This window comes from Schistosoma haematobium, chromosome 3 (assembly GCF_000699445.3).
Source record: "Schistosoma haematobium chromosome 3, whole genome shotgun sequence".
Lineage (NCBI taxonomy): Eukaryota > Metazoa > Platyhelminthes > Trematoda > Strigeidida > Schistosomatidae > Schistosoma > Schistosoma haematobium.
In genome coordinates, this window is record NC_067198.1 from 13,653,609 (window position 1) to 13,680,941 (window position 27,333).

At 35.3% G+C, this 27,333-nt stretch overlaps 1 protein-coding gene across 2 annotated transcripts; it reads right to left on the minus strand.

The window, feature by feature from the left end:
• Positions 1–1,584: 1,584 nt before the first annotated feature.
• Positions 1,585–24,299, minus strand: CPSF3L_1 (Integrator complex subunit 11). Of its 2 annotated transcripts, XM_051213064.1 has the most exons (15): positions 22,655–24,299; positions 22,511–22,608; positions 22,398–22,471; positions 22,245–22,356; positions 22,092–22,208; positions 21,955–22,053; positions 21,745–21,918; positions 21,594–21,713; positions 21,455–21,550; positions 19,686–19,853; positions 18,948–19,254; positions 18,269–18,342; positions 16,379–16,524; positions 7,101–7,287; positions 1,585–1,744 (listed from the first exon to the last, which is right to left on the minus strand). In XM_051213064.1, the coding sequence occupies exons 1-15, from the start codon at positions 22,680–22,682 to the stop codon at positions 1,685–1,687; spliced, it is 1,860 nt and encodes a 619-aa protein (XP_051069003.1). In that variant the 5' UTR covers positions 22,683–24,299; the 3' UTR covers positions 1,585–1,684. The 2 variants fall into 2 exon arrangements, with proteins under 2 accessions (XP_051069003.1, XP_051069004.1); XM_051213065.1 differs by having other exon boundaries at positions 18,269–19,254; positions 21,594–21,918.
• Positions 24,300–27,333: the final 3,034 nt, after the last annotated feature.

The window sequence follows — 27,333 nt, forward strand, 5'->3', positions numbered from 1 at the left end:
ACACGAAGTCGATATATTGAAGTCCTTCAACGTGATCAACAAACAATCAAATTCAAACCTTTTGAAATTTGCCGAAGTGATAGCAATCAAACGTTTTAAACCAGATCTTTGTATACAAAAAGAAACAGTAATAAATCTTTCTTTGCCCTGGTAACATTAACCCCCTCCTTTTATTTATTATGTCGTTCCAACTCTTTCTGAATTTTATAATTACATCATTCATAACTGACCAATTTCAATTCATATCTCTCTTTATTACCATTAATCTATTTTCAGTTATTTCATTGCATAATAATCTAATGGGTTTTAATTCCATGATTTCTAATCACTATTTCAATGTTCTGGAACCTTCCCTCCCAAACTCTATATATTCGAAACAAAAAATTTTATGACCTCAATAACTCTAACGAAATCTTTGCTACATCATGTTACATATATTCATCCTTCATCACCCTCTGATGTATAATTATGTCAATATCTGTAATATTGATTTTCAAATAGTTTAGGTTGTAAGCAGCTGATGAGAACCTAACGAAATAAAATGAATACATATTGTTCTGCACCAACCTTTGTTCTTGCTCTCTTTAAAAGAAAGTTAGTCCTTGTGAAAAGGTAAATAATGAACCAAGTAAAAAAACAGTATCCTTTTCAGTCTCCAGAAAGAAATCTGAAATATTTTCAAAGTTTAGTAATGTAAAATTCATAGATATTTGTATTCACTTATACTTTAACGATGAGTTATTTAAAGATTATTATTATTATCCAAATGAAATTTTCACTATTGATAAAAGTATTCATAGATATTGTCGATGAAATCATATGGATTATAAGCACTAGAATATCCATTTAGCTTTCTTTTTTTTATTATTAAAAGAAACACATTTCTATCATTTCAAAAGACTGTATGACTTCTTGAAAAGTTAATAGAACATTCTCATTATTATTAAATAAATAGCTGATAAGAATTTGTATAGATTGTATATAAATGGAACGAAAACTTACAGAATGCCTTGGTAAAATATGAAAATCATACATTATTTGCGCATCTTTCTTCAATTGTCTTTTACATATGCTTCATGATTCTTTCAAATTCTGTTATTATCACAATTTTTTCTCTTCTTTTCATTTCAATCTTTCATTGTCATGTATTCAGTGGTGTGTGCGACTTATATTGATATAAATAATATATGACGCGAGTCAAAAACGTAATGTCTGGTAGCAGAAGATGGAGGAAGACCAAGAAAGGAAGAGCGGAAACACAATGCAATTTGTAAGAAAACGCATGAACAATGAAATCTGAGACAATGGATTGATGTTTGCAACAGGAACAGTCCAGGTTGATATTTTGCAAATTAATGATTTGCTATATGGTTTTTCTATTTTACTAAGTAACTCTGTGATTGTGTGCTAAATACACTCGGTTGTCCCCACCCGTGTTCTGTTCAGTACAATTCTACTTCCGATTAATGCTATCTATTACTTATATCTGTCAGTGTAAGTAGCATACATCACAATATTCTGAAAATATTTAATTTAATATTGACTAAATTTTGTGTATATTTGAAATTTTATAAGACAACATAGTTTCGTTTTAAAGTTTATATTTTTAATTGGATAAAGATGTAATTCATTAGAATCACTATTCAATAATAATGAAGTACTTTGTACAATATTCTTAAAGATCTTAAACATTAACAATTTGTTTTTTAAACATTTTGATAAGTTGCTCTCCTAAACTTTCATTCTACAAAGAAAACAAAATTTGTTTAATCAAAAATTGAACAGTAAAATTTCTATTTTTCTTTTAAAGATAAATCTATACAGTAGGAAAAGATTAAGTTCAAGATTGTGGTTGGAGGTAGTAGTCAACAGAAAACCCTGGATCTAGATTTCGTGCTATTTGGCACTCGTCAGCAAGGTGTACCTGTAATCTTGAGGGGACTGGTGTTCCCTGACGGATTCGATCCCGTGTTGATAGCATTTGATCTGCATGAAGAAGGACTTGACACATATGACATTGATCACCACCCTGTGATCAATTAATTGTGATTGAGTTCAATGTTTTACCCATTATGAAAAAGTATGTATGAATGAATTAAGATAATAATATAACTGAAATTTTGTATATAATGATTTTACTTAACTTCAGTCATTTGTAAGAAACATGGAATTTGACACACATATATACATCAGTCTAATTTGTTCCATTATTTCAGTACAATGAGATCAAATTATCAAAATAAGTAGAAGTGGCATGTATATATATATATATATATATATATATATATATATATATATATATATATATATATATATATATATATATATATATAGGCAGGCAAAGGGAATATTTTTCGAAAAGAAAGAATGAATTCGTTGAATAAGAGATATAAAATAATTTTAAAATAAAATTCGTAATGAAAGAAAAAAAGTGAAAACATCTACACTATTGTATCTGATTTTGACCCATTGGATCTAACGTGTTCAACCGTTGTTATGATAATTGTACAGAGCCTAACTAGCTACTGTCAGTCAGTAACAACGTAGAACTTCGTACGTACGTACATCAGTTCGAGTTGCCACACCACATTAGCATAGAGATGCAGTGGTCGATTCAAATCCCGTAGTGGTAGAGGTAATAAGAATATAAGCAGTAATCGGGAAGATTAATGTTTGGAGATGTTATTTAAAGAGTATAATACAGTGAAATAAATTTGAGAGGAGAAAAAAGAGACAAGGAGGAATAAGGAGATCAAAATTTCGGAGAACACAAAGAGTGTATGCACCTGCGCCATTGCAAACGATTTTGAGCCATGTCATTCAGGGTCTCTAACCATCGGTTGCTATCATCTCGCGGTCCCCAACCAGGTAGTCTACACCTACCAACATGAATCAGTCCACTTGTCAGTGACTTCACGAACTTGTGCCATGTTTTGGTCTGGCCGCCCCTAGCTTTCTTCCAACCTACTCCTATACCACTGAACATCGCACGTCGAGGCAGTCGGTCGTTGGGCATACGTAACACGTCTCCAAGCCATCTCAACTGATGAAGTTTCACTACGTCATCAATTGATTTGCCATCCTTACCTAGTACCCGTTTCCTAACAACTACATTACTTACTCCATGGGCCCATGATATACGAGCAATATTTCGAAGACACCTATGATCAAATACTAGTGACCTACGAATATCCTCTACTCTTACCGGCCATGTTTCACTCCCATAAAGGAGGACGGAACGAACTGCTGCGCAGTAAACGCGTCCTTTGGTTGATAGACGGATATCTCGCCTACGCCATAAATGACGCAAGTTGGTAAAAGCTAGTCGAGCCTTCTGTATCCGTGCTGAGATTTCGTCACACACCAGACCACAAGGGCTGATGAGACTTCCAAGATAAGTGAAGCGATCGACACGCTCAATTACTTCACCCCCTATCATCAGTTCGGGTGTCAATGCAACCCAATCCTGAAGCAACATTTTACATTTTAAGGGGGAGAATCGCATGCCGAACATGCCTGCATTGTTGCTGAGAGTGGTCATAAGACTCTGCATTTTGTCAGCGTCTTCACCAAATAAAACTATGTCATCAGCATATTCTAAGTCAACAAGTGAACCTCCCGGTCGAAGTTTAACCCCTGGAAATTCAAACGAGGAAAGTGTCATCTCTAAAAGTACGTCGACGATAAAGTTGAACAAGAATGGGGGAGTGGGCAACCCTGACGAACACCACTTGAGGTAATAAATTCTGATGACAGTTCGCCATAAGCTCTCACTCTACCAGTTGTGTTCGAGTAGAGAGCCTTTACAAGGTTAATGCACTTCTTTGGTACTCCTTTCAGTGACAAACACTGCCATAGAACTTCACGATCAACAGAGTCGAATGCCGTTTTAAGGTCGAGAAATACTACCATTGTGGGGTGTCTGAACGTGTGTCTGTGTTCTAGAACCTGACGTAGTGTGAATATGTGGCCTATACAACCACGTCCAGGTCGAAAACCAGCCTGATTTTCTCTAGTCTGCTCTTCACGAGCTTTAGTTAGGCGTCGAAGTATTATTGGAGCTAATATTTTAGACACTATATTAGTCAAACTGATTCCTCTGTGATTGTCACAAGATAATTTTTTTCCTTTCTTATAGACTGGGACAATCAGTGATTGAGACCAGTCAGATGGGATTACGTCCAGTTCCCAAATTCTACCTAAGACCTCAGTTAATCTCATTGCTAATACTGAACCACCATCCTTAAAAATCTCAGGAGTAAACCTGTCAGGGCCTGTTGCTCTCCCTTGCTTCAGATTTCCTACGGCTTTTTCGACTTCATAAAGAGTCGGAGGACCTACACTAACTTGCCATTCAGGTTGACTGGAGATCGTGGGAAACCGAAGTGTGGCTGAAGGCCAGTTGAACTGATTCCTAAAGTGTTCTGCCCATCGATCCAATCTCCTGGATTGAGAATGTATAAAATGTCCATCTTTCTCTGAGAGTGTTTCGCTAACAGTCGGTTTCCTAATACTGGTTTCCTTAACAAGTCTGAACAATTGTCTGCTATTACCTATTGCCGCTGCCTTTTCCATCTCTCTTGCTTTCGCTACCCACCACTGTTCACGATCATTGCGTAGACTTCTTGTCAGCTTGCGCTTAAGCTGATTTCGCTCTTGATTATGTTCAGAGCCAGGTGGAATGAGTTTCTGAGCATCTATCAGTGCAATAGATGCTGCTCAGATCCAGTGTTACTCCCTATTCTTACGGGTTACCGTACTAGCAGATATCACTGCTGTTTCCACAGCTTTTCAGATATCATTCCATGCTGCCTCGGGGTGGGCATCATATACATGGCTGCCTAACTGTTTTCCTAGTTGTTCCTGAAATATACTCTTAGCTTGACTATCATTAAGTAGGGCCCTAAGAGGTTTACTTGCAGCGTCTTTCCTACGTCCAGTAAGACGCAGACAGATACGCGTTCGTACTAGAGCATGATCTGAATCTAAGCATGTGCTCCAGAATGAGCGACAGTCTTCTATCGAGCCCCTCCATCGGTGGCTGATAGCGATGTGATCTATTTGGGTCCAACGTCGGGATGAATTAGGGTGTCGCCATGTTAAAAGATATTTTTCCTTATGCTTAAAGTTAGTATTTGCAAGGAACAGGCGGTTATCTGAGCATAGCTGCAACAGACGGTCGCCATTATGTGTTCTTTGAGCCACAACACTATAAGATCCACCCAGGTGTCTTTCCCTATCGCTTAGTTTACCTACTTGAGCATTAAAGTCACCGGCCACTATTACTACATCCGAGCGCTTAGCTTTTCGGAGAAGGTCGGAAAGCTTTCTGTAAAACTCATCTTTTACATCATCTGAGCTGCAGTCAGTGGGAGAATAGGCAGAGACGACGAAGAGGCAACGACGAGTGTCCCTATCTTTTCGGATCCTTACTGTTCCGTTCAGTTGGACAGCGCACAAACCACTGTCTATTGGGATCCACTCTAAGAGAGCTAGTTCTGCCCTAGGATTCAATGCTATACCTACGCCGGCGAGGCCGTGGGAAGCAGAATCAGGGCTTCCAGATACACGAAGTGTGATAAAGAGACGTGAGGAGGGTTAGTCATGGAGATAAGAGAGGTATTAGGAGGTGTAGGAAGGATTTGAATGTGACCAACTTGGTCTCGTGTGCTGTTACGGGTATGAGGGCTGATGTCACTTCCCGGCTGCCCACACCGTGGAAGGGTATTTCTTGAGGAACCTGAAAAGGAAATTGGATTAGTGTTGGTCTTAACGACCTGGGAGCGTGACCGCAGAGCCCAAGGGACAACTGCTTGAGGCCGGTCGCGCACGACCTTTTCGTGGAAGCTTTCGTGTTAGCTCCGTTCTTCAAAGGGCCTTACCGCCAGAAACGGAAATCCGTGAGGTAAGGTGAGGTGTGACATTTTTAGGGTCGACCTTTTCTAACCCCACCCCTCCTTGTGGGAAGGCAGCATCGCTGCAGATGCTGGTTGTCCGAGGGAAACACCTTACTGCTGTCACACCTCTCTACAGTCAGCAGTACGACTTCGCCCTCAGACCTTGAGTTGCTGCTTTTAGTCTTACCGTTCTCCAGTCGACCTGCCTGGCATGGTAGAACCTACAGGAACATATGTTCCAGCCAATATAGCTCGGTTGGGTCATCACGATAGGTAAGCCCGACCACCGCGTCAAGGTAGCAGCTTCGGTGCACAGCTACTGTGCACCTACTAACATGGCTCAGTGCAACAGTTAATGACATAATGGACTAATAATGACATGCCTTGATTCGGTTCTCGTTAGCTTTCTTCCAACCTACTCCGACACCAGCCGACATTGTGCATCAAGGTACGTGGAGGTCTGGGATACATAAAACATGCCCCAACCACTACATTTGATGAAAATTCGCAATTTTTTGGATAGTACCATGAGTCTAACTTAAAGATAGCTTAACTTGCTAGTCTCAACATACTGCGATAATACCTCGAAGGGGCCTGTGACCAGATAATAATAATAATAATAATAATAATAATAATAATAATAATAATAATAATAATTATTATTATTATTATTATTATTATTATTATTATTATAGCCCATGGATTTCTTCTCCAAGTTCTCGTAAGTAATTATTTTCACATCACCAAGTCGATATCAAGAACACTGACAAATTTGGTGAAATTACAAAGATTGGACTCACCAATAAGGAATCATCACTTTAATAAATAGACAGTAAATAATGTAATACTTAATCATTTGTCACAGATAAGGGTTTAATTAATTGGTAGGTAAAGGATGTGATTTTCGACAATTTATTTGTTTCGTATTAAAAAGTTTTTAAGTGCAAGAAGACACTTGCTTATTACTACCTATTTTCAATGGTTCTGATGTCAATCGATGATTGAGGTAGCAATAATCAAACTGAACAAACCTATACAAATTAATATTGGTTGTTATAAAAAAGGTATCTTCACTATCTATTGAGACATAGGCTAGAAACACGTTACCACAATAGCTTACGTACACTCCCCTGCCATGTTTGGACAATGGAGTTTAATATTTTAGTGAACATATTAATAAAGTTAAATGACTAAAAAATTTACCTGTAAATTATAGGTTACATGACATACGAATTCCTTTGATTGCAAGTTAGCTGTACGACGTAGAGCTGTTGATCTTTCACGAGTTTCATCATCGAATTCATCCAACATAGGATCACAAACTGATACAACCACTGAATCGTTGAATATAATTTGGTTACGTACTAATTTTGGTGGATCGATGGGTAATCTATAGATGGGAACATATATAATGTGTAGATTATTTCCACTGTTTATTAATATTATTCAGAAAACAATGATAAAATGAAGAGTTGAGTATGCTTACGTAGAGTCTGTTTGTCTATAACCGCATAGTTTTAAAAAAATTTCCTCATAATTTGGCGATTAAAATAAAAAAGTAGCAAATGTTTATCGTACGCAAAACATATTTGCAGGTGAGGGTCCCTAAGTCCAATTGGTATAATTTTTAAGAAAATAACAATGAAACTATGGAATCTGGGTGATCTGCTAAAAACAACCCCAGTTTGGAATTTTTGAGCTTGAAGATAAATTTACACTACACTACAATATTCACAAACAATAAAACTTTAAAAGAAGTAAATACATGATTACGAATTATTTAATTTTAAAGTTACTGATGTTGTTGGCTAATTTTTTATTTGCCGACTGAATGAATGTCATCACCAAGGTTCTATGTTTTCAGATGGTGGCTAGCTGTGGAATTCAGGATCCTGATTGTGCCTTGTATCGGTTTACGTATAACACAGTACCGATATTTTCTCTGAAGCGATAATCCAGAAGTTATTTCTTCAAACACTAGAGCAATATTTATTAGAGTAATGGGTCATGATCGCCAAAAGTTGTTCGACTTTTAAATGTAGCTAGCAGTGAAGAATATTATCCAAGAGCACAAACGCCGAAAAGATAGATCAGTTTAGTTTTTGGATGTTGACAACTCGAACATACTAACCCTTACGATTAATTATATCAAGTGTTTTTTAAGCTATAGCTTACATATTAGCTCAATGTGTTTAAAAAAGACTTGCATTTTGTCGGGGTATCTGTCTAATGGGATTACGTTGCATGTATATCCTACTTTGATCATAAGACCTACAACACAGAGGATTAGACGTACATAGTAAGCTCCATTATAATATGTTAAATAAGGTAGAAAGTATGGGGGAATTTGTACGTTTAATCTGATTCCAAAAGTTAATTTGGCGTGATTATCACTTTGGTTAGATACTGGCGCAATTATTCTACATAACTCCGCATATATAACCAACTAATTAGAACATAATAGCTATGGTGATTACTAATGTGTTAAAATGGAAATTACAATATGAAACGTATGAGAAGATATTTTAAGTAATCTAAACAGTATACCAAACCAATAAATAAGGTGAAAACATAGTGAATGAATCACAAACTATTAAATATGTACATGAACGATCCGAACTATTTGATAGTGAAGTAGATAAACAAACATGAATAAAAGACGTGTACGCGTTATATATATAAAAAAGATCATGCTTAAAAGCTTATAATTAGTCGTACAACAATAAGTGTAAACAAAAATGATTAATGTGATTAGAATGACGCATTTATTTTTGAACAAGAACAAACCTGGGTGGACGTGAAGCTGATACAAATACAATAAGTCTTTAGCATTATTCTGATTTTTCCAGTGAACGAAAACAAGTACGTTGATAGAAATAAAGGGTAATTGATGATCATCAACCTATTCCTAATGAAAATTAGACGGTCACCTCCAATACACGCAAAATTCATATCGCTTGCGACCGTAACAAGGTACTATCGAGCTCAGTGGACAATGCGTTAGGGCTTTAAAGTGAAAGGTACCGAGATTAAGTTCCTGTGTGAACATTCGTATTAGAATGCAGGTATATCCGAACGATGAGCCCTAAAAAGGATGAAACACGTGTTCCCTGCTAATCACTAACCAAATTTACTAATCAATTTGATCAAAATGGAATGAATTTTTTTTTGGATAAAAACTATATTACAAAGAATAACACTAAAATACGTCATCAACTTTAGGGGAATTAATAATACGGACAAATAGTTGAATAGATCTTTATGAAAGGTAAGAAACTTCACTTCTACCTGCTTACTTTTAATGAAAGTAATAAATTTTGATATGAATACAGATATTTGAGTCGTTGAAAAAAATGAGCAAATAAAAATCTATCAAACTGATTTTCACCTGACAATTTAATTTTTGAACATGTTTAATCAGTAAAACAAAACAAAACAACAAATAGACATGAGTAATTTGATGAGGTGATAAATGAAGTTTACTTCGGCATAAACAATACATTCATCGGAAAAAAAACATCGATGAATTTATTTTATCGAAAAAACGAACTATTCAGTTAGGAAAAGGTGATAACATATATAAATATTGACATTTAATAATTGTATTTATTACCATTGAAAAGAGCAAACATTAATTTATTCAGTTAGAAACATAATTTATGAACTATATGGAAATACAATGAAATAATTGGATTTATCAATGAGTAAATAGAACTAAATAATTTATACTAGTCTGATTATAAAATGGGTGAGTATACTGTAAAAAGAAACAGTTCTTTCTGATTTGTTTCAAAACTTTGAAATGATATCTTTAAAACTAGAGAAAATGCCTAGGTTGTTAGTATTAGATTAAAGATATTTTTGAAGCATTGCTTCGCATATGGTTGAATAGCAGAGTTAAGCGTAAGGTATAAGATAAGTATAGTGAATTGGTTAATGAGGTTACGTGTCCCCAAATGCCCTGGTACGGCCGAGAGTGGGGACAGTCAGCTCTCCCTCTAGAAATGCTCACATGACTACGCGTGCACATCCTCTGCCAGGGAAGTCCTACTCAATGCCTTCTCGCACCACAGGTCTTGTTTACGAAATTGAGAGGACGAAAAGCGAATGTCCGGCGCTTTAACCGGGCCGGCGAATTCACCTAGGGGAGTTGGAAAACCCTGATTTAAAACCAATGGTGCAAATGGGCTCCAGTATCCTGAAGCAACAAATAGCGTATAAACCAATTGTTGGTCACCGGCTACCATGGGATCGCATCTCCTCACGATGTTCCACTGCCTTGTGGATCAGACCTTTAGGTCAAAGGCTCGGGGTGTGGCCCTCTAAGAAAATCACCTGCTTCAGTTTGGGCACCCGGGCAGTATCACAGCCTACACACAAATCAATGAAATGACGATATTCACTGAAAATACTATTCACGCTTCAATTGAAAGTCAAACGATTCACATTATCGTTAGCACTTACCGCGTCACTTTTGCGTGGCGCATATATATTTGGTGCCCCTTTGTACCAATATTTATGTGTTCAAGTAAATAAAAAATAAATAATGAAGTTACGACATTTGGAAGAATGAGGTGACAGCGAGATGTGTATTACGTACTCCGAATCATCGCCTATCTTGATAAGTAATATTGGGTGGCGTAGGTTGCAAGACGGTGACGACCAATCCATTATCTGACTAATTGAAATCCTTATAAAAAAGAGTGTACCTATCGTACCTAAAGCTATGAGAAATAATTTTTAAGCAAATTTTTCAATGCGAAATCGTCAACAGTCGACTTTGATTCTTACCTAAGGAACATACACCATGTTTTTGGTTATACAACTATATGCATGTTTAGGAAAATATTCGTTTGTTCAATAAAAGTGAAGTATCATTTTGTTAATAGCGTTCAAACATAACTGGCATTACACACCTAAAATCTATGGTTTTCACACTAACATTAATAGAGCATCGATCTCATTTCTCGTTTGACCATGTTTTTGATTTATGGTTGTAGTGGAGCGAATTTTTAGATATGTTGGAACCTTTTGAAATATTACCATTTTGGCTATTTGGATCATTAAGTAATCAGTTTATGGCAGTTTTCTATACAGTCCTATTTATGAGCTTCCGTTTATTGTATAAAATGTCCACATAAGCTTCACTACTTCCAAACTATTGTTTGCTTATCTATTCACCTGTTTCGTTCTCTTTTGGCTAGATTGTGGATGTGAAAGACCTGGTACCCCAAGTATATAAATAAACGAATGTTTGAAATTTAAGAATAGATGATTATCAGCCGTGTTCTTACTTCGGAATGACTACTGGACTGGAGGAAGGTGTACGTTCTGGACCAGTAGGCGTTAACACTTATGTCGATCACTACTCCGGACCAACTATTGTTGACCGAAGTGCATCAAACCTGAGGACATTGGTACATAGGCGAAAAGCACACTAGGATTAGTGAGTCAAAACACCAATCCGTATTGGTGCAACTGCATCCGTTGTCTCACGTAAGATGTGCGGGATAAAAAACGGGAAAAAACAAAGTGAACTATTGATCGTTGCTGTGCAAAGTGGCATCGTGGTAACTAAATACACCTCGAAGTATTCATCTATGAAACACTTTTTGTGCGAAGACTGTAGTTGTATTTAAGATTCGGGTCTGAACTCAGTCGTTGACAGTTTGATTTATTAACTCATTAGGTTCTCTTTTCAAAATGCAATGAATGAAGTCTACTTCTTACAAATGTAAACTCGGACACGGGTAGGGATAAAATAATTACCAACTCTGTAGAGACATGTTTTACTAAATGGATCGATGACACTTTACTTGACCATCAAATGACTGATTAATTCGATATGTAACACATCAATCATTTTATCTAGCCAACTGTATTCATAGTGTGCACTCGTAAATCTAAAGTCTCACACAATGAAGATTACGATCAATTAATCTGCATTCAGTCCTCTTTTTTTGACATAATTGAAGATTAAATTTTGGAGACGACTTAATAAAATAGGAAGAACTGAAATTCGTATATTTCCCGCTGGATTAACTTTTTCCTACACCTACAAGTAGCATATAAATGAGAGAATGTTGGGATTAACCACAGGAATTTGTTTTTGAAATTATTAGATTGCAAGTTCTAACCCAGCTCCACCTACTGTAGTTTGGGTAGTCGAGTTGTACTAATATTATTTATGATTAACTCATTTGCCAGGTGTACATATTCGTGTACTCGGTTTCGGATACTGATATTAACTGGATACCGAAACCAAAGGAGAGTAGGTGAAGCCGAGTTCGAAACTTCGACCTAGTTGGTGAAAATTGAACCCTTTAATTTCTCAGCGTCACTGTTCTACACAAAACAAAAATATAGACTAGAGACTATTGTATACACCTAGACCTAATAAATGAGTTACAGTATATTAGTTATTTACTACTACAGGATATATTTGTATAGAAATATATGTGTATCTAAAAGTATGTACATTTGATATTACTTTAAAAAGAATATAGGGCTTTGTTCTTCATACAATTGAAATATTTCAACTATAATAATTAGAAAACAAGGTTTAACCAAGTACTTATATGCAGTAATTTCTCATTAGACTTAATTAAGTAATTACAATCAAAATTATTTATCTGGCATATTTAAAATTGTTATGACTCACAAAACAACTACGGTTCAAGTATATGAATGGCAAGGAAACAGTGGCTATAATAATAATAATAATGCCGACATGAGATATCGTGTTTATGTAGTCATTACACGTTTTGAAAAGTCTGTGCCAAAGTGTATGTATGTAGGATGGAATACTAACAGTATACTACAGTCGTTTAACCTTTAGATAATATAATAGATGTATTCTTTATCATTAACCATGCAATTAAGATTAAAATGTGAACTTAGAAACCGGTAATCATAGCGATGACGATGATAATAATAATAGTACCAATGAAGATTGTATTTAAATTAATCCAGTACAGAAAATTATTACTATTATTGTCAATAGGGTCATCTGAGGAAGTGTTGGTGAACAGGCTATTCAGTAATGTAACTTAGTTATCAAGTACAAGTTTATGTACCCGGCTATTTATTATAATATTTTATGTAAGAACTACTGGTAATACCCTGGTGTTTAAATCAAAGTAGATGGAGAGGGACTCGAGCCTGAGATTTACTGGTAGCCAGTTGTAGATTTTCACTACTCAGGCATTGCCCTAATATATACTTAACTATCCTTTTCACTTAATGAATGAAATATTTATTATATACAATAATGATTATAATTTTGAAGTTCATTTAGAAATGTTTAAACGCTCCTTTTTTAACAAATAGGATTTACTTACGAAGATGTTTGTGATTTTTTCATCAACAAAACAACGAAAACACAAAAATTCAGGGGTGATTTTTTCATAAATTATGAGTAGACCATCAATATACTTGGTATAAACAGAACAAATCGCTATCAGGGTTTATAAAGACAAAAGTTATCTGTCCAATTTATCACATTTTCATGATGATTACCATTCACTCATGATATAAAATAGGCTTAGAGTAGTTCAGTTGGTAGTTTGTCAAGTAGTTGAAATCTGAGATCATTAAACCGAAGCTTGCTCAAACTAATCAAGTTTTTTTAGTATAAATCATGACTTCTATATTACAGAAACCAGTCCTTTAATCCAGGTTATATAGGATAAGTTTGAGTATTGTTTTTATTGGTATGAATGTCAAAATTACTACAATTGTAAATTTCCGAACTGACATTTTAATCTCTTTCGTATGCTTAAATTATCATGAAAATCCTAATACAACAATCCTCTGAGGTTATTCACGTCCATACACATATTTCTTCGAAAATAAATTGGTAACTTAACGGGAATGTTGAAGTCTTCGCATAGTTACATGAAATAGTAATGAAAATAATGATGCTAATATCAGTTAGTGACTATGTAAATGTCATGATGAAATAGGTATATAGTGATCGGCTTGTAGAGTTTGTGGGAACCGATAAGATATTAGTTACGTAATAAGTGTGTACTACGATAGTGACCGATTACATATTTTTTCAAAATCAAAAAGAGATAATTGGATGAGAAACCATAGGTTGTTCACAAGTTTAGAATTTCACTTGTAAACAGTTGACTGGATAATACGTAGCTTCTACTGTACCAAATTCAGTAGTTAGTTCAAATCATAGATTAATAATAAAACATAACAATTTATAAATATTTGAAACAATAATTGTTTTAAAAGGCAAACAATTTATTAGTAGCTTAAAAATCTCAGTTTATTCAATACTTTCTAATTAGGTTGATTTCCAAATCTATTTCATTGGTCAGTATGAACAGTTCTGCTTTATGCTTGCAAAAACTGTTTTCGCCCCTCTGAGGATGATCATATCGACTGTGTATTCGATCATGGAGAATCGTTCACATTTGATGGGAATACTAAGTACGTAATGCGCTGACGTGTGTGTTTTGACATTACAGAGATAACTACAATGTCAACTGCTATTTTGTGTTGTGAGAAAATAATCTTAGTTGACAGTTTAGTCCTTAGTCAGTCAAATAACTGAACTCATAAGTCTGATCACCTATCCAATATGTACAATTCTCCTACAATTACTATCTTTTATAAATCTACGTCTAAATTGTAAAACCCGATTCCAATCAATGACTTTTAACACATAAAATGTGTACGTCCTTTTGTTTTCTAAATAATTTATATTATTGTTTCTAGGTTGTAAGCACTCGAATTGGATTCACGAAATAAGTCAATTGATATTATTCTGTTACGATTATTGGTCCTTCTTCATTCGATATGTATATAAGTTAATAAAACAGAGAAGTAGAACGACCACCTTCCGTACAAAACATATGAGATCAAATTTATTGTATCCAATGAATAAATCTATATTTCTAAAAAAAATCTTGATTTCTGACCAAGTTGAAAGAGTTAGTCATACAAAACGTGTAACCCGACATAAATATCCATCAGTTTAAGTTGTCACACCACATAGCGCAATGAGATGCTAGAGTAGTGTAATTAGTAACAGTATTACTGGTAGTAGAAAACACTAGTCAGAATGTATGATTCCAGAAAATATAGATTCGTGAGGTGAGACAATTGGGAAACTTAGGATCTAAGGGAAGACAAATAGTGAATGAATCTGTGCCATAGCGACCAATTCTGAGCCACGTCACTCATAGTCTTTAATTATTCATTATTATAGTCACCCGGACCCCAAACACGTAGTATGCACCTACCTATACGCTTCAGTCCAACAACTGATGAATTCATATACTGAAAGCGCGACGTTCAAATGATGCAATATTGATCTTCCCTAACAGAAATCGAAATTATAAAACAATCTCATTACACATGGTTAATACACCGTTCTGTTTGGAGCACTTTAGACTTCTTTTTATACAATCACATTCATAGATGATACAGGGAGTATAGGTCTAATCTAATAGATTGTATTTTGTGCCCTTTATTTTTACCATTGATAATTTTCATAATAAACTTACAAGAGCGAGGAAGTTGTTGACAAGTCCAAGACCAATCAAATAACTATCTCCTTCTAATCGAGGACTATGTAAACAAAGTAAATTAACAGATTCAGGACCTTCAGCGTTCAAAGAGAGTACGAAACTATTACACTATTGACTTGAAATTCATTGGTTTACACTTCCAACTTTAATCAAATCGTGATGCAGTTCAATTTTCATCCAATGTCATTCGTGAATAGTTGTTTCACTCTAGACTAAGTTAACTTCAACATTTATGGAATACCAGTAGAATTTCGAAGATAACCATACTGAAGCTAGTTACAAATGAATATGGAATAATTATTAAGTTGAGTGAGCTTTTGAAAACGCTTGGGTTAATTAGATAATTTTGATTGCAAGCTTAATTATTTGTTACCCACAACGTAACTGATATTATCTTGTTTCAATTGTTTGGTACAGTAGGGCATTATGTAATGTACCGCAAACGATGAAATAATATTATGAAGTAAAAAAGAGAGAAACTATACTGTAAAAATACGAATCATAGATATTAAATGATGTAGTATAATTAAGACTATAACCTAAATGAGGAGTGAAGTGAAAAACTAAGAAATGGTCGTAACTATTGTTTGATGTAAGAATTGAAAGTCCTGAAATTTGATCCCATGTCATGTGGTGAGGAAGCACCATTGAGTCCCAAACTAGAAAGAAACAAGATTCCGATGCTTCACACTCTCCACTGATTCCCTGACCGGTAACAACCAGTGGCGAAAACTACATCTAAATCACTTTTGTTAACGTAATGCAACTTAATTCTCAATGTTTAATATATACACAGGAAAACGGTGTTCTTAACTGATTACTACTTATACCCAATGCAGTAGTATATTGCAAAACTGCAAATACTATTGATTTTCAGTCTTATATAGAAGCATGATACGACATTCCTAAAAGACGACAAAGGAAATTGCTTACTTTGAACATAGTTTGATAAATTTATCTAAAATCGTGGTGAGATTCGAAGAGGAAGAAAATGCATACGTCGAAGTAAATCGCATTACATGCTCTTTCAAACTTAAAGAAGCCAAAACTGAGGCACGATCAAGTAGTTTAGGGGTTTCCTGAAAGAAAAGATGAAATAAAATAGGAATAAAGAACAAATCCACCCGTTAAATTTCGAAAACAATATGTGGCTGCAGCTGAATGTTATTCGCAATCTGGTGGTTTTTATGGAGAAAGAAATGAAGATTTATTCAAGACGGAAGCGGCTGAACCAGACACTGGCTCAAAAGTTCATGATCACCTTATGAAGCTGAGGTCAAATGAAGATAAAGTGAGCCAGCTTCATCTCTCCAAAAAACTTAAATACGACCAATTCGCACAAAGCACTGTGTTTTTAGAAAATTGTATAATGAGCAGTCATCGAATTTCAATATTCGTTATAGTTATCTAAAGATAACCAACGAATTTGATAATATATATCTTGTTTATTCGGACAGAGTGAATGTCACATACAAAAACGTGAACCTTGTTTCAATAATTCAAAGTTAGTCCAATTGCGATATACCTGTATGTAGAACGCAGCTTTGGAGACAAACTGAGCCTACATGAATCACATAGATTGTTACTGACAAGTCAAAATGTAAAACGTGGTTATTCATATTGTGAATGGAATGACGACATCGTGTTTTTGTATGACGGGTGGAACAATAAACATGTATGATATTAACCATACAAGTCAAGATCATACAAAAGGATCCTTCAATCTTTACTTATACCCACATGCCACGATACTCCCATATAATGAAGGCATGAGTAGTATTGATACAGTTCAGATCAATAACGTAACGTTGTTTGTAACGTGGGTACATAAAGACCCAATATTATCTCATGAGGGAGGTTGAATCATATATGCATTGAACGAAGGAGAAGAGCGTAGAAGTTGGAGGGTTAAATAGAATTTTTAAAATGAAGTTAAAAAACCAACTGGAAGCTGGAACACGACCAAGTAACCGGCTGAGATCCCAGCGAGTACGAAATAGAACTACTACCTATCGAATAGACTTTGTACGGGAAACGTATTCGATTTAAAAAAACAAGGGGAGGTGATATGACGAGTTAAAAAAGCGAAATTGCATTTTTTTACTCATTGTGATTTTTGTCAAACATTACTTCCATCTTTTTTAATTCAATATTATGGTGATTCAAAGTACTAGTTGTTTAGTGTTCCAGTATGATATTTTATTCGTTATAACATTGATTTGTTTGATTGTGATGTTTTTTCAAGATACAATATTCTTGTAATAAATTAACATGAACAATTCTCAACATGACACACTGCATGTGATTTGTTATAAATCTGGGTACTTTTCATGTATGTGATTTCATCCTAATTAATAATCAAATGGGTTTACAATCAATACATAAACGAGTTTGTTTTCGATTAGGGTCGTCGTGTTTTGAGTTAAATAAATATTTACTCGTACCAGTCTTGATGTTGTTACTTCGCGTCGTATAAGTAATAAACTAATCCAACATAACAACTGACAAGTCATAACAATAATTCAATAAAATGATATCATCAGATGGAATATGGTTTGTTTAATCACGCGTAGCCATAATTAAATACAGAGCATACCTTGAGTATACTTGAGGACGACAAAAATTACTACGAAGGCTGTTAAGTCTTAACGAAAAGACCTAGTTGCCTGCACAAATGAGAATTAGTGTAATTTTGTCAATCTTATTTGCCTACTTATTAGTAGTTGAAAAATAATGAATTTAAAAAGATAAGTACTACCCTAGAGAAGTATTAAACTTCCCTAGACTTTACATGTTGGTAGTTTTAGGAAACACTGAACTTACATCAGGCTCAATTTGAATTCCGCCCTGAATAGATCGAGGACGTTTAATCAGTGGCTCATTTGGATCATCCGAATCTAAAAAATTAAGGATCCTAATATTATTCTCAATCATGGAAAATAATATTTTAATGCAACAGTTTGCGTGATGATAACGGATACTAGAAATACGAATACAGCTGGGATTTATTGTTTTAGGGTGAACGAACCTAAAAGCTGATTGTAATATCAATCTTATATGGATCTAATGGAAACAATAAAAAAAGTGAGAAGTACTACGGCAATTCGCTGTAGATTGTTTTATTTAAAGCTTGACACTTTATAAGTGATAAAATTTTAGTTATATTTTTAGAGAAGAGGCAGTTCAACTGTTTAGGTGAAGTCTGTTAAGCGAACCAATTCTTTCTAAAATATGTATGCAGACGGATAATTTTCGTAAATTAATCATCCCTATTAAAATCTACAAAACATTTAGCTGTATAATATTAGAAATTAAGTAAACTAGATCTAGAGATATCAGGTAAAAGATGAACTATTGTACATAAAATACATTATTTCACTTACATAAATATGCACTTAGTTACTACTTGGCAGATAGGCAAAGAGAGATAACTAGTTAGTAAACTTCTCATGTCTTAGTGGTTATCTTAAATGATGTAAAATTTTACTACAAAAATACATACAATACGACTGATTAAGAAATTCTCTTGAAGCTTCTACAATGAATTGTTGTTCCGTTTCTACATGTACAATCTCTCCATTAGCAGGTTTCGAACAGGGTAATCCAAACTCTTGTTCAATTTTTGATTTTAAAAAATCCATCTTAATTGCTTCTCCATGTACCAGCATCACATGTTTAGGCTGACAATGAGATATCAACTGCATAATACCACGAGCATCTGCATGAGCTGAGAACGATAAGTATTCAACTGACATTTTGACTTCTAAAACTTGTTTATCGAATTCAAGACGCCTGACTCCATTTAAAATCTGAAAACAATAAAATAAGACAGGTAACGCATTATAACAATAATTTTCTGTGAAGGATCAAAAAATGATGAATAAAATACCATAAGCATAATTTTTTCGAGCTAAGATTAGCCACTTTCTTTTGTGCTATTATCCAACAAAAATATAAAATAATTTCCACTATAGATTACAATTTTAGTTTTTCTCCTGAAACACTGCTTGATCTTGCACTGTTAAACTTTAATGCAAAACAGTAACAGTTCAAATAAGTCATTAGTTCATTTTAAATTCTGTCATTTATTGTGATATTAAACTCTCTACTAATGATGGAAAGCCTTTAGGCAAAAAGGAATTTATTTTATTTTCATAATCTTATCCTAAACTTGTTAAGAATAGGAATTATTTTATGGTAATCTTAAACAAAGGTACTATCAAAACATATACACACAAACCTTATAACCCACAGTTCCAGCAACACAATATCCTGGAATTACAACCATATTTCTTTCATCTGAAGCCCATTTACGAAATATATGCAAGGATTGTCCAGCGTGAAGCATACCTGGTGTGGCAAAGACTACCATTGGTCCTGGATTATCGACTGTTCCTTGCCCAAGAGGCTATTTCAAGATATGAAAATATCACAATGAACCAGAACTTGAAATTGCTTCAATGATACTTATGTTTGAAAAGAAATTATAATTAGGATGAAAATGTTAATTTAAAAAAATTAGTAAAAAAGTTTAGCGGTCAGTTGAACTAATGTTACTTATACCAATTTCCTAAACTAAGAAACGAGAGAGCTCAATAGCAAAGTGAGATAGGGAGGGAAAAGTGAATTATCTACTGAAATGAACCAGGGGGATCAAGCTAACTGAAATTAACTGATTCATATAAAAAGTCTTATTATACTAACCGTGACATGTTGGTGTCTGATGGAAATTTATCTTCAAAGGAAATCTGAATTAAATAATAATTTATTAATAGAGTTCTCTCCCAACAGTCATAGTCTGATGTGTCAAAAATCCCCAGCCATTTAGGTTCTGTCAATCAACAATAAGAAATGTTAAGCTCTAATCAAAATTGTTACTTGTTGAACAAGAGGCAGTTATTATTCAATGGAAAATACTGATATTTAAAGTAGGATCGGTAGGGAATTTAAGTACAGGTACATCCCAAAAATGAGTCTTGAGTAGGATGAAACATAGATTTAGGATTGAACGGTTGGTCACTACCAAATAATGCGGAAAGAAGCAAGTGCTATCAGAGATGTCAGTGATTACTCTAATAGTAGTCTCCATATTGTGGGAGTGCTGAACCGACAACTATTACGAAGTGAAATTGTCTTAAAACACCAACATACACAGCGACAGTATACCACACTAACTATTCGAATTACTAACAGATTGGCATTTGTTGATATAATCTTAAAGGTCAAGTAACCCAGTAAAGTGAGATATCACATTTGGCTTTGAGAAATGTAGTGTCTGTGCTATACCTTTCCTTACTGTCTTAAAACTTGCGTTTGAAACAGACTAATTGCTGTAAAAGCTGACAAAAAAGAATCGATTTTATTGAGCTCACTTTAATACCACTTGATGAGAATCATATGCCAACGAGTGGACAAAAAGTAAAACAATATTCAACCTTTGCGGGAATATACAAAGTAAACGAGTCCATGTCATTGTTATGTCCACAAAAGTGTGTTACAATTAATTATTAATCCATCTAGAGCTTTAACCATAAAGATTATAACTCAATGCTCGACAGACACCACTTTTCGTCCCCTCAATTTCGTAAACAAGACCTGTAGTGCGAGAAGGCAGTGATTAGGACTTCCCTGGCAGAGGCTGTATACGCGTGGCCATGTGAGAGCATTTAGAGAGGGAGGGTGGACCCTACCCACTTTCGACCGTACTAGGGCATTTGGGGGTAATAATACATGCACAGCTAACGTATCTTTCTTGCTCATACATTAACCTGACAGTGCTCAATGGGTTGTGCCATAATAGTTAAGCGGTGATTTTTATGAACTCATAAAATAAAAACAGAGCAGTGAGTCACGTATGATGACTAGTGATCTATTGACGTTTTGTGAAAGTAACAGGGAAACTGGTTGGTTGGATTTGTCCGAAAGAGATTTCTAGTGGATGTGATGCAATTAAACCCATAAATTCTTTTAAAACGTGCTTAAGTGGGAAGCTACGTAAATTGTACCTACCTTTATATGTTTAAAGTCAAACATATTTCGTTTTACAAATGTCTCCTTGATTTTTTGATTTGTCCATGAGATAAATAACTTGTAATACTCATTAGCCTAAATAAATGGTAATTAGGTGGCTTAATGTTCTTGAAAATACTTTTTCCGCCATTCCCATGGAGAAGTATATTGGGACGGAAATATTCATTCTTTCCCAATATGTTTCAAGCAATATACAAAGTTCTTGAGCTCGACCTAAGGCAAAGACAGGGATTAATACCTATCGATGTCGCAAATAAAGAAACAATTACTTTACCCCCAGCCTCAACGCGAGCATGAATCTTTTCCAAAAATTCCCGTTCTCTTGTACGTTTTGAATCTCGTATCGTGGTTGCGTAAGTGCTTTCCGTAATGAGAAGATCTGGACGGCAACGAGAAACCCAAGCTGCACCAAGATGTCTATCAGGTGTCATGTTGTAATCGCCCTAAAGTCCCAGTGATATCTTTAGAAAGCAACCTACGGTATACAGGACAGAATTTGTTCCTACACGTACAAGAAACATTGCTGCTCCCAGAACGTGACCAGCATAAAATGCCTGTATTTCGAGATCATCATCTACCTTTTAAGAGACTCAAAATTAGAAATTAATGCAGTTACTTTGACTGTTTGATGTATATACACACACCTAACTTTCGTCATACACCGATATATCATATCAGAAGTGAAAAAGTTTTGATCTCCTCTTCTCTCAACATTGATTTTACGATAATCTTCCTGCAAATATAAGGATACAATATGGAAAGTACCTACCAAAAGTATTGGGCAAATTGCCTTGGTAGGATGAGTCATATAGATTGGACCATCGTAGCCTATTACTTCGGTCATATAGGGAAGAGCTCCACAGTGATCGAGATGGAAATGACTGCCGATAAAAACACGAAAATGCAAACTAACTAAACATACCTAATAATCACACAATCCAGGTAATCATTGAGACCCCCTTTGTCGGTAATGTAAGTGAAGTCAGGAAATTTCCTCTTAAAGGAATCAATGACATGATTACGATGAACACTTACATCGTCGTTATAGCCCATGTGCATTCCGCAGTCGAACATAATATTTTTGCCACCCAAAGTGACAAGAATGCAACTTCTACCAACATCTTGCCCAGCGCCTATTAAGCGAAATGAGTCATGTAAATGATCTCAAAACAAACTTACCCAAAGGAATGACCCGAATGGAACTCATGACTTTACCGAAATTTTTTGTTGGTCATTGACGTTTGGCCAAGGACTAATTGGGATAAATAAAGGCTCTCAGACGTTTAAAAGCAGCAGTACTAGTAAGAAATAGAACTTAGTGAAACGACTGACAACAAGGTTCTTAAAGTGGAAAAACACTGAAAAACTAGGAACACTCGTTTTGACGCAATACACATGTTATATAGGATGAGCCATAATGAATGTGAATATGGTGTTTAGGTTCATTTGGCTTAGTCCGAATTCATGAAATATTTCAACTTATTTCTCGCTTATTCTGTTGTTTTATAAACCCGGAAATGATGATTGTTGTGTGGTTTTTATTTTACTACTGATTCTCTAAATTAACACACTTTTTAAAGCGATAATAGCAAGCTCAGTACAGTGATTTTCAATTGAAGATAGGTATAATTGAGAAGCTATTAAACTATCATATTTGTCAACAAATAGTGGATTCGGTAAATTTTGCTCACACATACATTAACTTTACTTCAGTCACTTCTTAATATGATTGCGTAAGTGACTACCAAAAAGACGCATTCTCCTGTCTGAACAATATAAAAACATGAATAATCCACGAATACCTGTAGTGAGATGAGCAAGCTAAAAGTGGTTACGAAAAAAAAACCCTCTCCATCAGTATTCTTGAAAAGAGATCTAGGCCATGAATAATACGGTACAAAAAGGAAGACAGATCGCCAAATCTTACGTTAATCACACAAGTGAAACTGCCTTTAAAAAAGCGTCATTCGGAGTTTTGTGAGATTGTCCATGATAATAAGCAGGGTACATAAATTGAAGTGTTACTAGGTCAGGAGAATGTTTGATATATTACTTTTCCTCATTACAGCCTTTAAAAAGATGAGCTAAAGTCAATTACAATTAGATTTTGTCTGGACGTCGACTATGGGCACTCAGGACGAAGTAATTAGACTAATGGATAAAACCAGCAGTGGAACCTAATTTCATTGAGCTGATTAACTTATTGAGTCGAAAACGACATTTAACTGTTTTACCCAAGTACCGTAGCTAACTATCAGCCGTATGTCGTAGTGACTTTTTGAGAGCTTCAGAATTCAGACGTTCTTCAGGATAGACTACAATTCACGGGAAGACCAATGAGGTTTAAGACGGCAGTTCTTGGACTTTAGTTGAATAGGATTTTAACACCTCCACTGTTGCCAGTTCGTGATGGAAACCCTGACTTCCAATCCTAATTCCTTGCACTGACCTATAGTCATTTTAGGCCATATTAGGTAGGTGAGCTATTTTAAAGTCGCTTTATTGTCGCTCCATTGAGCTAAAACCTTTAAAGGTTGTCTATAACCCAATCTCTCTATTTTGGGGAAACCGCTACAGAAAAATTTGGGGGAATGTCACAAAACCCCCAAAATTTTCCTAGATGCGATGAAATTCCCCCAAAGTCAGTCTCACTGTTTTTCTTAAACTTCACTCTATTTTACAAAGTCACAGTAGGATAACGTGTACTTTGGATTTTAAATGTTTGTTGGGCTGAATTATAAATTGGCAAATAATCCTGAGCATAAACATGTAGATGCCACAGTTTTAACGGAAGCGCAATCGTTTGAAAAGCCGCTCACAATATAAAATATAGCTGACTACTTGCATGAACTGGTTAATTTCTTTACTCTTACTCATTGCTTTTTCAGTACAGTCACAAATCTTTAGCAATGTCCAGTGGTCGATAGTTCAGTCAATCGTCTGGTTTGCGGTTATTTGTGGGTTTGTGTTAATTTATAACTTGAGTGAGTGGGTTGGTATCAGAGCAGTAGGATCACTAAACAGATGGTTGATTGGTTGGACTGGGAGAATGATACACAGAAAATTTGAATATTGAGAGAAGACGATCGTTTGAAGAACTAAATAACTAAGGTGATTAGATAGTAATGCAGACAGTGTCAGAAGGCGGAAATTTAAGTACTAAAGAGGAAACGGTGATAATAATCAAAATAAAAAGTACTTACCAATATGTGAGAATGATGACGGTAGGTAAGTTACAAGACATGCGTCAAGCATAGACAACCAAGTGAGTGATTACTTGTTTACTGATTCTCCTCTTGAACTTATCAACTGATGGGACCGTGGTCAAATCAACTGAGACAACATTCCGAATGTGCGTCATTCTTACTGAGAAAAGGTGGGACCTGCCAAGTATTTTGCTTTTCTTGTGAAATTTTAAGACGATTGCTTCGCAGAGCGTCGTGCTGAAGTTCCGGTATTCTAGATGGGTGATGCCATTGTCGTACTGCCAGTTAACCTTATATATCATGGAGAGAACAATCTTGTGTTGGAGTCTATCTTCGCGAATTTATTCTTTATTACTCTCGCCCACATAGTTGCTAGTCTTTTTATTTGGTCTAATAGATCCTCGTGTCTTTTGGAGAAGGGGGCAAAGATGATATGAACTCCAATGTTCGGCCGTTAGCATGCTTTAAATGTCGTTATGAATAATTCTGTTGTGAATGTGTTGAGTTCTCATTACATAAGTTGAAGATTTGCATTTGCCTGAACTGCATCGCCAATATATTTGGAGTTAGTTTCCAAGCTTTTTGTGGTTGTCAACCCTAGATTGAGCTCTGGTGAGGCATGTGGGAGCTGATTTTCTAGGAAGATTTAAGTTGTTTATTTCCTATGGCAATGAGTGTTCATGACATAATATTTCGATAGGCTGCATTTAAATCAATCGTCTATTGCCGATTCATTTATTGTTGTAAAGTCTCTTTGAAGCTCAAGTGAACACCTTTCGATTTTCATGGACCTTTCAAAATTATGTTTCATCTCTCATTGCAACAATCGAAAACCTACCAAGCCACTCCAAAAGTAGCTTTTGTAATGGGTTTTGATTAGGGCGCCTACTTGTATACAACTTAGTGTGAGACATCACAAAACATAATTAGTCTAGTCGTAATTATATAGTTCTTTTTTGGATTTCCTCTCGAAATGCCAGTTTCAAATACAAGAACTAGGCAATAAACCGTCAAATTGAAATGGTATTGGTATTTGGTATTGTACAGGAGTGTACCGGCAAATATGTGACGAATACGTCTGGCGTGGAATTCCAAAATTCGAAAAATTCGTACAGCACAACAGTGAAGACGCAACAGATATTCGGAGTTTGACAACACTTTAAACAGTAACGTGTACTATGAGTCGTGTACATAAAAGGAAATCAAAAGACAGAAGCGAGGAGGTTCGAAGATATATTTGATAGACTATTATTATATCGAGGATCGTCTTATCCAATCTGGCTAGCGATTGCAGGGGATGTTGAGCACGGTGTTTCCACACGTGATCTGGTGCGGATGCGTGACCGAGCTCCTTCAGCTAGGTAAGTCCATTAAATTAAGGTGGTCGGCATCCGATGTCGAAGACTTACAGGGCTATTTATGTTGAAGATTTATTTACCACTACAACAGTTAACTGACGAGCTTCAGGTGAAATAAGACAAAATAAAACAATAAGTAATAGCTTTCGTTTAGCAGTATAGGAAGACGGTACAACCATGGTAAATATGTGCTACTAAATACACAAAAATAGGCAGAAGATAAACAGAATATATCTGAACAAGGCTTTCTCTAGCAGGTACAATTGATAATTATGCACAGACACTCTTTTCTGAAAGAATATGAGTCAGGAACTGGGTTCAGCGTCCATAATGAAGTTGTAGAATTATGGTCTAGTATGATATTAGTACTGCTCTAATAATAGACCTAATCCTAAATTTGTAGATTTGTCATGATATGACTGCCTAATCTATAAGATCTTACGTGGAAGTCACACCATCGACTACACCAACTCACTGTATCATATCAATTACCAATACATGATGTAGAACAAGGTTAGGCTAGAGGAAGAACAATATATTTAATATGAATAGAAGATATAAGGTAACATTCAGCAGAGACCACGTCTGCATGGCCGAGTCATGCCACTCGATCAACTCCAGTCCATTCAATTCCTTGTTCGCGCCTTCTCCATTGTTAGGTATTTCTCCGAGTTAAATATTGAATATCTATTTTCTGAGTAGTCTCGTGTTCACAGCTTTGTGGATTGTGTGGCTATTGTCCAATGCCACTACACTAGTCTCCCACTAGAATCAACGTGATGTTGGTTCGATACCAAATTGGATGGGATCGTCGCGCGCGGGGGGTTACCAAAGATAATAAGAATCCTCCGGGTATTGGTAAGCTGAAAGATAAATCAAAAAGAAAGCGGCAGCATCTGGTCGGGAAATACATGTAATAATTTTAAAATATCTGCCTTCATGCTTAAAACGCTTGAAATGAAAATTTGGGTGAAGATTATTTGAGCTATAAAAAATGGGGTTACAATAATAATAATAATAAAACGATGCGTGTTAATAGCCGTTGGTTAATAACTTAACGTATAGGTAGTAAGTATTTTGTGTTTAGAAATATTAAAGTGATGAATATTGTAGAAATATTAATATTGGTATTAGTTTTGGTTTAAATTATGAAATCAAATAACGATTATGCTGGTAAGTTGTCCATATGAGTTGAATTCCAAATGCATCTGTATTAGTAGGCTAACTGAAGGAACAAAAGTATACCGTGAAGAAGAATTCCAACTAGTGTTCCAGTTAGTTTGATTCGGTTTAT